General features: G+C 39.1%; 1 protein-coding gene across 5 annotated transcripts in view; it reads right to left on the bottom strand.

Moving 5' to 3' along the window:
- Window positions 1-6,676, bottom strand: part of ulk4 (unc-51 like kinase 4) — a 70,249-nt gene extending 63,573 nt beyond the window's left edge. The window contains exons 1-13 of one of the 5 annotated variants that reach the window (XM_079343028.1): window positions 6,424-6,676; window positions 5,722-5,754; window positions 5,314-5,454; window positions 4,891-4,990; window positions 4,398-4,537; window positions 4,151-4,313; window positions 3,491-3,592; window positions 2,999-3,082; window positions 2,735-2,810; window positions 2,250-2,405; window positions 1,806-2,128; window positions 1,020-1,089; window positions 26-92 (exon numbers count right to left, since the gene is read on the bottom strand). In XM_079343028.1, coding sequence (XP_079199154.1) covers window positions 26-92; window positions 1,020-1,089; window positions 1,806-2,128; window positions 2,250-2,405; window positions 2,735-2,810; window positions 2,999-3,082; window positions 3,491-3,592; window positions 4,151-4,313; window positions 4,398-4,537; window positions 4,891-4,990; window positions 5,314-5,451 — 1,419 coding nt within the window. In that variant the 5' untranslated portion in view covers window positions 5,452-5,454; window positions 5,722-5,754; window positions 6,424-6,676. Of the gene's footprint in view, window positions 1-25; window positions 93-1,019; window positions 1,090-1,805; window positions 2,129-2,249; window positions 2,406-2,734; window positions 2,811-2,998; window positions 3,083-3,490; window positions 3,593-4,150; window positions 4,314-4,397; window positions 4,538-4,890; window positions 4,991-5,313; window positions 5,455-5,721; window positions 5,755-6,423 lie in introns of those variants that run through there. The other 4 variants (XM_079343027.1, XM_079343029.1, XM_079343030.1 and 1 more) reach the window with 4 other exon arrangements.
- Between the last annotated feature and the right edge of the window lie 6,684 nt (window positions 6,677-13,360).

Genomic DNA, 13,360 nt, shown 5'->3' with positions numbered 1-13,360 from the left:
TTCAAGAATCAATGATGGCTGTGACCTGAGGTGCCGGGGTCGGGATCGAAGAGCCTGAGACACTGCAGCTTCTACTCAAGTTGGCACGGGAGCTTAAAAAAACAAGGAAAACAACATTAAAATATATTACTAGTTCCACTGAACTATTATTGCTATCGATATGATTGAGACTGACAATGATGTAGCTTATTAGAGCAGCGAACAGGTAAAGGTTGAGTGTTCAAATACGATGGAAGCCATGTGCATTATCTCAAATTACATTTTAATGTTGTTATGACTTGAATGTCTGTATTGGACCACGGTGACGTCTTTGAACATGCACATTCTCTGGACACTGTGTGTCACAGAGCTTTGAGGTTCGTCACTGATATCAAATCCCTCAGCACTCACTGTTTGTGGTACGCACGTGTCGGATTGCCATTCGTGTCCTTTTTTATGTTTACTGCATTCCTGACCTACATCAGTCAACTTACAGTCTTTGCATCTTACTGTCTGTTACAAAAGTCAGAACTGAACTGGGGGGAAAAAAAGGGCATTTAAGTTGGCTGCTCCCTTTCCTGGGAACGCATTACAGAAAGAGCTGGTCTCGCTCGTTTCTTTCCAGTGGATGTGGAATGACGTAGAGGCAAACACATCTATCTGTAGATGTTCTGCTTTATTTATTTCAGACTTTTAATGTGTTCATGTGGCTTATATTATGTTTGTTAGGTTTCTGTCTGCTCGTTGTTTATCAGAAACTTGACCTGTGCTGCTGACTTCTTGGCCATGACACTCTTGAAAAGACTTTTTTTCCCTCCTTGTTAAAAACAGTTCAGTATTTGACTGCATACTTAAGGGACGAGTATTTGTAGGTTTGTCTGTCCAAGGAAGGGGTTTGGATTCAGTCCAACTTGAAGTGCTTCTGAAATACTGAAATATCTAACTGGCCATCAAGAAGCACATTGGGAGGAACAAGAAGACGATGATTACAAATTCTAGCTGAAGACGTTTACACAAAGCAAATACAGCGGGCTGACTACCTGAGCAGAAATATGGCCTCAGTGTTGTCCTCATCCACTCCACTTTTAGGTCTGAGCTCTGACACATTATCTGCAGAAGAAAGAACATACAATAAAAGACTTTTGAGGATAGTTCATGACAGGTGATGATTTAAGGGAAAATTGCCTTAATAAAGAGTTCATAGCCATGTGTGGACTGAACTGCTTTACTGTGCCTCAGCATTGATTCTAAAAGTTGAGGAACTGGACTGCGGGGATGACAAACGTCTCTTCAAAAGATATTCCTTCATCCTTCAGTTATCGATGTCCAGGACAGACTATTGGGACAAGTGGACCAAAACCGCTCTCCAAACCTGACCAGATCCCCTTTCTGTCGGGGGTCAAGTTATCACTTTTTGTTTCAATTTCTCACAGATCTGTGCGTCTCTCACTCGAGGCCACACGTGTGTAAAATGAAGTAAATCACAGCTGAATGTTTGCAATTAATTGAAAAACGATGGCCTTGAACAAATATGTCTTATCATTGGAACCAGCTCACTGCGCTTGTGTATACAGATGTTACTGTAAAAAAAAAAAAAAGCACCTTATAAGATACTCCTTTTTTGTGCAGGAGTGTTTGTTGATCCTGCTTGTCATTTGTATAGCTGCTTGGAAACAGCCTTTCTCAAAGCTATGCTGGTGATAACAGCTTTCCATAAATACAGCAAGTAATGTGACTAACGTCCTCACGCACAAAGGTCAACTATAGAAAGGACATTTAAACAGTCACACATCAGTCCCAAACGCAGACACGAGGTGATGTGTTACCTCGTGTGAATGACTTGTTGGGTTGCTGGGTGTGGCACGTCAGCTGAGCCGCCGTTAGCTCGGGGTAACCTTCTGTCTGAGAATCCTCTCTTCCTTCTGTCTCCTTTCCCACCTCAACATCCGCGCCCTGGCTGTTCCCTGAGGTCCCACAGGTTGTGTGTCGATCAGAGTGTTGGATATCAGTCTTTCTGTCTGATGGTCCTGTTGCCTGTGACAAGATGAATTTCTTGGCGACCCTATGGGTTGGCAGGGGAATGGCGGAGCGGCTGTTGGGAAGCTTTTCTGCCTCTCCTGGAGGGGAAGCCTCAGGGATCCTCGTTTGACTGCGAAGATATTGCAAAGACAAACAATAACACAAGTTATTCCATTCAGGGAACTGTAAGGGAATCGACTGAATCAACAAAAGACTGTAAATTTAAGTGAAATAATTATGTGTGAACACACCTCAAGCTAACAGAATTGACACCTTCGAAGCCGTTCTTTTCCTCCTGATCCCCTTCTACATCCACGTCTTCTCCATCTTCCTCTTCAACATACTGCTCTTCTTCCTTTCGTAAATCTGTCCAGAAATGGTGCTCTAACAACTCTGGCCAGTCCATCCTAAACAACAACAAAGCGAAAACCAAATCAGAACACCATAACATGACACGAGGGATGACATGCCAAAGGAAGTAGCAACCTGAAGTCAAAATACTGCTTAAAGTCCAGAAGACGTCTCAGACAGTTCAAGAGAACTGAAGCTCCAATCTGCCCTCAATAAATGATCATATGGGCTTTTTACCTTGTCACAATCACATGGAGTCGTAAACTAAAATACAATCTGAGACTTGGTTTACTGCTAGTTATTACAGAGGCAGAAGAAAAGAGTCTGTGTCGGACTCGCTAAGTGTGTTTGTGTGTGTCTTCGTGTCTCTCTCCGTGAGCATGACCTCTTATCTGGGTTTTTGCCAAGCAAGCCTTTCAGAAGATTCTGGAAATCTTCACTCGGAGGACTGGATGAACACGCTGCAGAAAACAAAACAGGAGTTAAAAACAAAACCAAAAAAATGATGACTCAAGCCAGGTAGAGCTGTCCTCAACAAACCGACAAACAACCTCGAAGAATTCAATAGAACTTTTTAACCATCGCACACCGCGCGTCTTTGTTCTCGCGTGTGTGTTTGTGTATGAATGTGAGTGAGTGTGTGTGTCACCTGTCTGTCTGGGAGGTGGCGGTTCCTGAAGTAAAATCATCTTGGTAAGTTCAGCGTGGCTGTCCGAATAGAAAGGAGGTTTACCTGAAACACAGACACAGGTGGAGTTTCACAATATAAAGTACAAATACACGTTACATACATTGTTTATTTGGATATCCGGCCCTGCGCCCACACTCAGATTTTAATTTATTGATTTAATATTTATTGTTTATTATTATTTAGACCTTCTTTTCTCTTAGCCCCTAATGATTTGTCTCTTCTTAAAATAGTTAGTTTGTGCTCCCCTCTGTTGTCTGGTTGTCTGTTTTTGTGTCTGTGCCTGTGTAGCTGTGACTAAGTCTCTCTTACTGTGTGCCTGCAAGTGTGTGTGTGTGTGTGTGTGTGTGTGTGTGTGTGTGTGTGTGTGTGTGTGTGTGTGTGTGTGTGTGTGTGTGTGTGTGTGTGTGTGTGTGTGTGTGTGTGTGTGTGTGTGTGTGTGTGTGTAGGTACCTGTATACATGTAATGGAGTATGCAACCCAGAGCCCACAGATCAGAACTCATAGTATTTTCTGATCCCTGTAAAACCTCTGGAGAGCTGTAAACTGGAGAACCTGGAAATATAAATACATACATGTATTGGAATTAGGAAGGGAAAAAAAAAGCGTTCTTATCCTTGGTCCTTAATGACTTCTTCACGTAGTTATCAAACAGTTTACTTTCTCCAAAATGTCTTTTATTATTGTGATAGAACAACCATGTCAGCAAATGTACAGCCTCTGTCTCTGCTGTCTGTCCTCATGACGTCGTCAAACTGAGAGTTGTTCCACACAGCAGCTCCAAAGGTGCACGAAACAAGCGCATCTCTTCAGTTACATCATTTCACTGGCACATCAGTTAATGACGACGTGATTATTTGGGGGGTTGGGGTTGTATGTTCACTTGGGATGTTTTGGTCTCAGTTGAGATTCTTCAGTCATAATAAGTAAATACACTTAAAGAGCCGTTCACTTTCTGACTCCATCAAAAGATGTGATGCAAAACATACAGCAGCAGTAGGCTGTGAACTGAACCCTTCACAGATTGCGCCACACCTTATAATAATAATAACATAATACTGGCTTGGTTGTAAGCGTCAAAAGAAAACCAACAGGATGAAGTGGTAATCTGACCTTGTATTCTTTTCTGCAGGTCGTCAGTGTTTTCTTTGGTGTCTCGATCTTCTCTACTCTCAAATGTAGAGAGCATGGCTAAGAAATCCTCCCGTGTCTCCCCTTCTCCCTTTGACAGACAGAAGTTACCCAACTTCAGAATACCACTACCGTCCAAAAGGATCTATGGGAAACAAAAGGAGAGTATTGAATCACATATTTTTTGTTATACAAGTAGTTTTGTATCAACAGGAATTAAGACGCAAACCTTGGCAGGATTCAAATCAGAGAAAATGATTCCCAGCTCGTGGATGTATTTCAGTCCTTTCACCAGGTCCCATCCAAACCTCCTCACCACATCTTCTGAAAGACATCCATCATGATCTATTACTGACTCCAGGGAACCACCTGATAGAGACATGGGAGAAAGAGGGAAAAGAGAGATCAGCATACATGAGGAAATGATTGACACAACAGAGAGAAGATTACCCTAGCTTAAAAGCCACTTCATTTATTCAAACTTAGTTGCTGCTGGGTTGTTAAGGGCGCGAGTGAAAAGAATATCAGTCATTAATCCATTTCTTTAAAATTGTTGCTTTATACACTGATAACTATTTGTGATGTCATTCAGTTCTCGGTTTATTAAAAATGCATTTCTCATTTCAGGTGTCACAGCTAACGGCTGAAAAACAGCACAAAATCCTCAGCATTAATGGTTCATGAGTGACTGTCATCAGAAGTGCCCGGAAATATTAACTGACCTGTGCAGAGCTCCACCACCAACCAGAGGTGGTTACTTGTCTCATACCATTCATAGAAGGACACGATGTTAGGATGTTTCAGCTCAAGACTGAGACGTACCTGACAGGGAACAATTCAAGACATCATTTAGTGGATACGGCAGGTAACCAACAATCCTGTAGTTTTTTGTGTGCACTTTGAATAGATGACTTTTATAGATTTTTTTGGGGGGAAAAGGGCACGTAAGTCTAAAGTCAAAGGATAACTTAGTGTTAAAAATGTATTGTTTCCCTGTTAACAGGGGGTACATAACAGAGCAATATCACTCTCAGCAGTCATTTAACTAATATTGAGAGAGATCAGGCCACTTTCAATATAGCTATACAGTAATGTTAAGTATGTCATGTCTTAACATGTTTGTAAAATGTGAAGCTCTGTCCTACATGGTTGGTGATCTCAGGTCTCTTGGCTTTGTCTGTGCAGATGATGGCTACATAGTTCAGATTGCCCTTTCTTCTTCCTTTATAGACCACAGAGCTGCTGCCCTTCCCGAGTTCCTCGTACAGGATGAAGTTCTCCATCTGCTGTGGAATGGACACAAGAGGAACAAAAGTTATCATTCATTAAAGAATATCAATAAGCAAAGTCTACTGAAGGGAGAGGTGAAGTGTGATATCTTAGTGCAAAGAAGCAGCAAATGATGAAATAACCACTGAACTTCACTAGGAAGAAAAACATGTCTGTTTTTTGTTTTGTTGTTTTGTTTTTCTATGGTTTGTATAAACAACCTTTTCAAATATGTACCACGACATCGTTTAGAACTGTGAAAAATAATTTCTGAAGGGGAGAACCAATAAACTAATTGTACAGGAATCCAGGGTGCCCTACAAATTCAACATTTTCATTCATTGTACAGCCTTTCCAACTGTTTCAGATGAAAATGGAAAGTTTATGTTTGTGCAATATGTTATATATTGTTTCCAAAAACCTTTACTTTTACATAATTTCAATCTAAAATTACAGACTGCATCTCACAGCAATCATATCCTGCAGATTATGTATCAGATACCAGGATGGTTACTGACTAACCCACATCAGACTTGGGTTATAACCATAGACTGTAAATATAATAACACAGGAACAACAAGTTATTAAGGGCTTGATAATTATTAGCGTCTAACCAGCTGATGAACAAAAGTCATCTTTACAGTTGGATGAAAATAACAGACAAAAAAGGGATATCCGTTTGTCACTATTCGGCTCAGCAAGCTACAAAATGCATATTAATCAGTTGTGAAGCTAGTAAAGTTACAATGATTAAGAACATTTAAAATGTGCTGGCTTTCAGTGTTGATTAGTCTTTAAACGACTGAAGAGTTTGGTCCAACATGCTGCCAACCGCTAACGTTGATAGGCAGTTTGTTTCCATGGAAAACGACAGAAGGTCACTGCAACAGCTAAAAAGTAAAGTAAGTTCCTGAAAACTATGTTTTTTTTACAAAAACAGCCTCAAAAAAGTGCATAAAATATTTGCATTTCTTCGTATTAATTACCTCAGAACTTAACTTCTACGCGCTGCTGTTTGTTGGCGGAAGAGAACTGGACCAGATCAATCCAACTGGAAGAGGGAAGTCGGCACTTCATCAGAACAAAAAAAATGGGTTTGGGTCTACTCATTAAAAATAGCTTTCATTAAAATACGATGTGGCTGTTTTAAAAACATATGTTTTGTAAGGTACAGGCAATTCATGTTTTTTTCGTTTTTATTTCAACTTTTTACGAATCTCTGGCTTAACCTAATTTTGTCTAAATGGTATATTCCGCCCGGCGTTGCTAGGACACAAGACTATACAACAGAAAGCACACCGACGAGCACATGTAAACCATGGTGTAAACGATCGGTATCAAATTTATTTGATCACACTGAAACAGTATTATCACAAACATGTCATTACCAATCTTTACAAAAGTATACTTTTACATACATATATTTTGCAATTTAAGTTGATAAGGTCCAATAATTGGTGCTTGAGTCTTCAAAGTACAAAAAACCCATTTATACTAACCATTTTTATGTTATTTTTATAGCCTACAATTAAGCTAATATTCAAAAGCGTGTTCAAATGCTTTTGTTTACCATAATAGCAAATAGCCTAATTCGATTTGAATGACGTTGACATGTAATACAATTTTGCCAAAGAAAATCTCCGAGCCTACTATTAATATTTTGAATTAAACATCTTGACATGAGGAGGCATTTTGGTGGTGGGAGGTCTGGGATACTAGGGAATGAAGAGGAAAACTAGGCTACGCTATTCCATTAAATTGTGCCAAAATATGTGAAAATGTATACAATGTAGGCCTATGTTGGAAACAAATGTTGGCCAAGATTTATTTTGCTAATTGAAAACCCAAATAAAACCGTTCAACAAAAAACATATTAGGAATTAATCTCCATTGGCACAATGGACAGTTTTCCATCATGGCCCGTGTTTCATGATTCTAATCAAAATGTACATGTATTTTGTTAAGTTATAAAAGTAAAACTGTGGTTAAATATTAAAGAAAACAACACGATTGGACAAATGGAGGTAATGATCAGTATATGTTGAAAGAATAGACTAGAACCGTTTAAAATGTCGTCGAATATTAAACTGTATGTAGGCCTAAATGATTACGTCTTTATATTTTACTGTCTTTAGATATTTAACTTTCTAAAATGAATGCAAAACCAACACGAAATGCAGACTACCATTTCCGTGAGAGCGTAATGCTCTACAAAATAAGAGCAAATTCATGTAACTTATATTTCAGAAAAAATATCCCACCAGATTTGGTTCTTGCAATATTTTATAAAGAAAAGTGGATTGTTTTAATAATAGGATTTACTGTCTTGTGGTCCAACTATTTTGGGCAACCTACTTTGTTTTATGCTCTTCCTCTTCACTTATTGCTCTGACAATGAACAACAGTATTTGATTTATGGAACATCATTGATAAGATTAATTCCTGTACTCCCTTCATCTTAAAACATCTGACCATCAAAGCCTTTAATTATATGTGTGCAATGTCCCCTGTGTCGATCTGTGTGCTAAATAAAAATAAATAAAGTAAAGTTCAGACAGTTCAGTATAAGTCTGAATAGGGATGTAACAATTCACTCAACTCACGGTAGGATTTATTTGAAGAGAATCTGGAGGTGATTAGAGCTTCTCACTGTGCTGTGGATTAAATGCTGCATCATGTTGGTTATTCTATTTGTGAAGTTCTCTGTCTTGTTATTATGTTGCACTCAGTCTTTCATTTTCTGTCTTGGGAAGCCAAAATGCTTCCACTACCATGAAAACGCCTTATTGACACCAACAAGGTGTATATTGTATGACAGTCAAACTTCCTCTGCTCTACAGCTGCTGATGCTTTGTAACACTACTGCGATTCCTTTTTCAGAGAACTGATTCGTACCTTGAAATCTTTGAATCGATTTTTAACTGCCTCAAGATTGATCTTTACATCCCTAGTGCTAAGACAGTGAAACCTAGTGAAATGGTGGACATTTTTATTTTTCAATCTTGATTTTGAAAGTCTATTTTATCTGATATACTTTGTACGTTTGGGCTAAAATAGGCCAACAGTCTCAGCATAACACTGCAGTGTCACATTTCTATCTATGTCTTCATGATCACTTTTTCCATGCAACACCAAAGAAAGTAGGACATTCACAAACTGCCTTTCAGGATTTTAGTTTATTCTTTTTTTTATTGTCGATAAAGATACATCTTGAACAAAAAAGGAAACTCCACTTTTTTAAAAGCATTGCAATTTATTTTGAAGGCACACCGGATGTGGCTTAATGTTTTTGTAGTTTGACTTATAAGTTTGTCTCAGCTCCACAGCTTTGTTTCCATCAAGAGAGCCAGAGAGACACATTTGCAAAGGAAGCCACGAACAGCTGAATGTTTTTTGGTTGTTTTTTTGCTTTTGTTGTTTTGTTAGCAGGAACGGGTCTGCCTCAGATCAGATCCACGTTTTCTGCAGTCTTTCATTCACTCCCTTGTTTTTTTTTTGTTTTTTTTTACTTGATTTTCCGATACCGGTGTTGTGGGAAATTCTGTTTCCTGTAGTGGTGATCGCCGCATGTTTCGGTGCCGGGTTTAGCTGGGGGGTGAGGATAAAGTTGAGGTTCAGTTTAATCATCTCAAAAGGCAGCAAGGTGACCTGTGAAACATTTATGTTTAGGTTGAATGCAAGAGTTAGAAACTTTTAAAACAACTCCGGAGCATTTTCTCACATGAGCAGAGTGTCGCCCTTGATGTACTGATGTGTTGCCTGTAGCTGATCGCCACAAAGAAATTATACGGATTTTTTTGCCCCTTTTTGGAAGTTGGAGTTATCCACTTAAATGGTAAGTCTTTGAGTTTGATGTTGTAAACATTTGATATGCGATTTGAAGACTTTGGAGCAAGTGCACAGCGCTTTATTACGTTTAGTTGTGATCTACGTTTCAAACAATGGAAACTCACTGTATTTTGGACAACAATCTTTTTTAGAGATACTCATATTTGTCTTGTTGTACGTCTTCTGAGTAGCCTAGGCTGTCCCTCCAGCATGAGAAGACTACTGTCTGATGTTGATCTCTTTTCTTCCCACACTTTGCCAGACAGAGGTGATAAGACATGTGCAGTCTCCAACGTTTGTCACAGCGATGAGATTGATTTCAGATTTCTGTAGACCTAATCCTCTCACACTAAATCTTCCTCCTCTCATTAAAAGCGACTAAAGTCCCCGCAGATAATCAGCCTGACTGATTACCACAGCCACCTCTCTCAGACACTCTGGACAAACTGTCATTAATGTCCAGTTACATGTTAATTATTTGTTCCTCTGCTCAGTCTGCATGGACATGAGATGGATCATTTTAAAGTGTTTTAAACCAGCATAAGTCAGAGTAAGAATATATTTTCATTGAATGAAAGAACTTTGCTCTCCAATTGAAGTTGACTTCAATGTCATGTCATAATAGTTTGAAAATAGCTGCCTAAAAACTAAACTACTTGGTATGCTGAGTTGATTGTATGGTTGCATACATCCCGAGCATTAATGTTTGTACTCCACTTGGTGCACATCTCTTTAAGGCTATTTTTCAAACTGCAAAGTTTAGGATAATAGTCAAGTTAAATCCAGTATAGTTTACTATCCCTGAGTTTCCATTGTTTAAGTTATCACATACAGATTTACATGGTCAGATTTAACATTGCAAACCAACAAGATAAGAAAACTAACATTTTTAGCCTCATTTATCATGTCTAAGAGGTGGATTTGAGGATGAAGAGGCTACAAAATCAAATCATAAGTTCGGTTTGAAAGGTAGCCTGCGTGGGTTTAGTGATTTAGATTTGACTTGTTCAATGCTGAGGAGGACGAAGATTTGTCAGGCAGCCGTGAGAGGCTCAAAAAGGTTCCACTTGGTTCTGCCAACTAACAGCACATGATCGGTGACTGCTCCGTGTACCGTCTCTTTCACTGCTTGGGCTCCCAGCAGGTCTCACTGTGAACACACACACTTCTGAGAATGATTACAGAAGCTGGACCTCCACAGAGAGCTCACATATCAGTTTAAGTGGCCGACAGATGGGATGTGGGGGATACTTATCTAACCTCTCTGACCAACAGACTAACACACACACTGTTATATCATCAGGCTTGTCTTGTAGCAGCTAAATCAATTATTAGAGATTATTATTAATACACTCCACTCACAGTACTTATCACAAAGGCTGGATTCACGACACAATTTTACCGCAGTCTTTTTCCATTGTTGCGAAGGCATGACTGATGTTTACACACCAAAACTATACCATTCCGATATAGTACCTCCAGTTTGTTCGTAAACAGCATTTAAACAGTCATCAAGATTGTTGATCGTAAAACATAATGTGGTATAAGTATGCATAGATACATTATGCTATACTGTTAATTAGCCTACAGTAATAATCTTCATGCAATGAAACGAGTTGGACGATAAATCAGAAGGTATTGGAGATGCAGACAAAATGATCTATTTTAGGTGACAGAGTTATATTATATTACTTTTAAACTCAGTGATGCAGCTGTCTGAGTGATATGTGTGACTGGAGTTTATGAGCTCATGCTGAAGTGTGTTTCAGTGATTTATGATGAACTTCAATGTGGTTGTTTTTACACAAAATGTCAGATAGACTGAGCTCACAGCAGCAGACTATTCACATGAAGCACTTTACTTGCTCCTTACAGTTTTACTGTATATCAGATACTCAAGCCCTTCCTTCCATTTGGACTGCACATTTTGAAATTTACAAGCAACGTTGCCTCATGTTTTACACTGTTCCTGTGTGCCCTTGCCAGACTGCACATTTTTATAAAGCAACAGATCTGAAGGCTAAGAGATTTGGCAAGATTTTTTTCTGTTGTGCCAACTTTATTCAGTCCCAACAGGATTAGCCAACAGCCTCACGCCTCGCACTGCCTTTTGAGGCAGAGTTTGAGCTCTGCTTTGTTTTTGGTTGTTTGTGTACAGAACTATTTCATTTGTTGTAAGTCTTTCGTAATCATTACTGCTTCTTTACCTACGCTACATTCCTCTATTTCTCGCTCTGTCATTGTAGCTTTCCCTTCCTCCATGAGCCTTTTATCTGTCAGTAGCTAGAGACAGTTTAAGCTAGCTGCACTGTCACACCCATCACATGTTCACCTCTCTGTGCTCTTGAAGAACAAAGTGCACGGTGCGTTTCAGTTAGCGCTGAGGTGTTCAACGCTGACATGACATAAAGGATTGTAGAGGATTTCACAAAAGATGTCTCCACTTCCTTTGACGGATCATGTGACTTATGGATCATTCAAATCTTGCTTCCTTTTCGTCTTCTCAACTTTACTTCCTCTGCTTTTCCTTCCTGTTAAGGGACTCTTGAAGTCAGACTGTGTGTATCAGATTACTGTATGAGAATAAGCTTGAAAGATTTCAGTCTGTAGGGAAACAATGAGCTTGTTGCCACATACATTTGAAAGAGCTCAGAGTGAGACGCTATAGAAATGAATGAGGAGGGACAGGGTAGCCATTGTAAGGACAGCCAATTGTCTTTTCTCTGTTCCTTTGTCTGTTTTCTTTTTCAGTTGAGCAGTTTTTGAATTTGAAAAACCAGGAGCAGATAAAGTCTCTCTTCCCATGGTGCATTGTTTCAATTTAGAGGTCCGCAAACATAGTTTAGTCCATTAGTTGATGCCGAAGTGATGTGAAATGAAACTATCATATGTGCAAGCCAGAGAGAACAGGAGAAATGTCAATCATGAGAGCGGACATCCCATTTGAAAATGAGCTTGCCAGAGTCAAGGACCTATTCATATTTAACTTTTTAAAAGATTTCTAACATGCTGCTCTGTTAAATCAGACCAAAGGGCACAAAATGATTTACAATCTTTGTCAACCTTTGCAACCGTCTAAACATGCAGGGCTTAAAGTACAGAGTCTACTTGAGGTCATTTAATACCAATGAAGTAGCATGTGATCGATCTACCTCACTGTCCAGTCTGCAGGTGACCAGAGAGGGAGAAAAAGGGAGAGGTTTCCGCTGTTAAGTCTTTGAGTGTGAATCACAAAACTTCAAATGCCCATTTTTTGCCACATAACAATGTGTATAAATGCAGGAAGCTTGAAACATATAACATACAAAGCAAGTGATAAGCTCCCGTGTTGAAAAACGAATCAAATAAGACCTTAAAAAACTGCTTTCCCTGAAATGTCAGATTGAGGCTGACTACAAGAAGCCCCCTTCAAAGCTCCCAACACCTATTTTCAAATTCCCATTCTGACTGCAGAAATAAATATGCTTACATCCTGGTACAAAAAAAAAAAAAACTGAACAGGTCGGTGAATCATTTTCATCTATTTTGAATATATTGATACTAAGAGTAATGTAGTATCAGGGGCCTGGCTGATCTTAGACTGATGGACTGAAGGTTAGCTTAAAGTACATGGTAAACAATATTGTCGAGCATCATAACTCTGCTGTCAATGATGGATGTCACTGAGACTGGTTCCATGTTTTATGCAGTCTTTGGTATATCATCTGATTGATTACAATGATTGACTTACAGGGGTGTGTGCAGACCAGCTGCTCAGATTTAAAACATTTAGTTTGAATTTCACATCAAACGTTCAGAACAATAATAATAAAAAATGTTCCTCTTCGATTAGCCAATCAAACACTACCTTCACCTTTGTGCCTTTTTTATGACTAATTGTTAATGAGGCTCTTATGAACCTTTTTCTGGAGTAACAGTTGTTTACTCTACTTCCTGATTTGTTTTAGCTACTTTTAATTGATCATTTTGAAGCAGTATGGTGGTCTCCTCCTTGGTGACATTATTGAGAGACATAATTTACAGCCAGCGTATCTTAGTAACCGACAACTAAAATAAGTAATGTGTTGCCATGCATGGGCAGCCATCTGTCACTGA

This window comes from Symphodus melops (assembly GCF_947650265.1).
Source record: "Symphodus melops genome assembly, chromosome: 5".
Classification (NCBI taxonomy): Eukaryota; Metazoa; Chordata; class Actinopteri; order Labriformes; family Labridae; genus Symphodus; species Symphodus melops.
The sequence above is the reverse complement of the archived record's forward strand: the minus strand, read 5'-3'. Positions and strand labels throughout refer to the sequence as shown.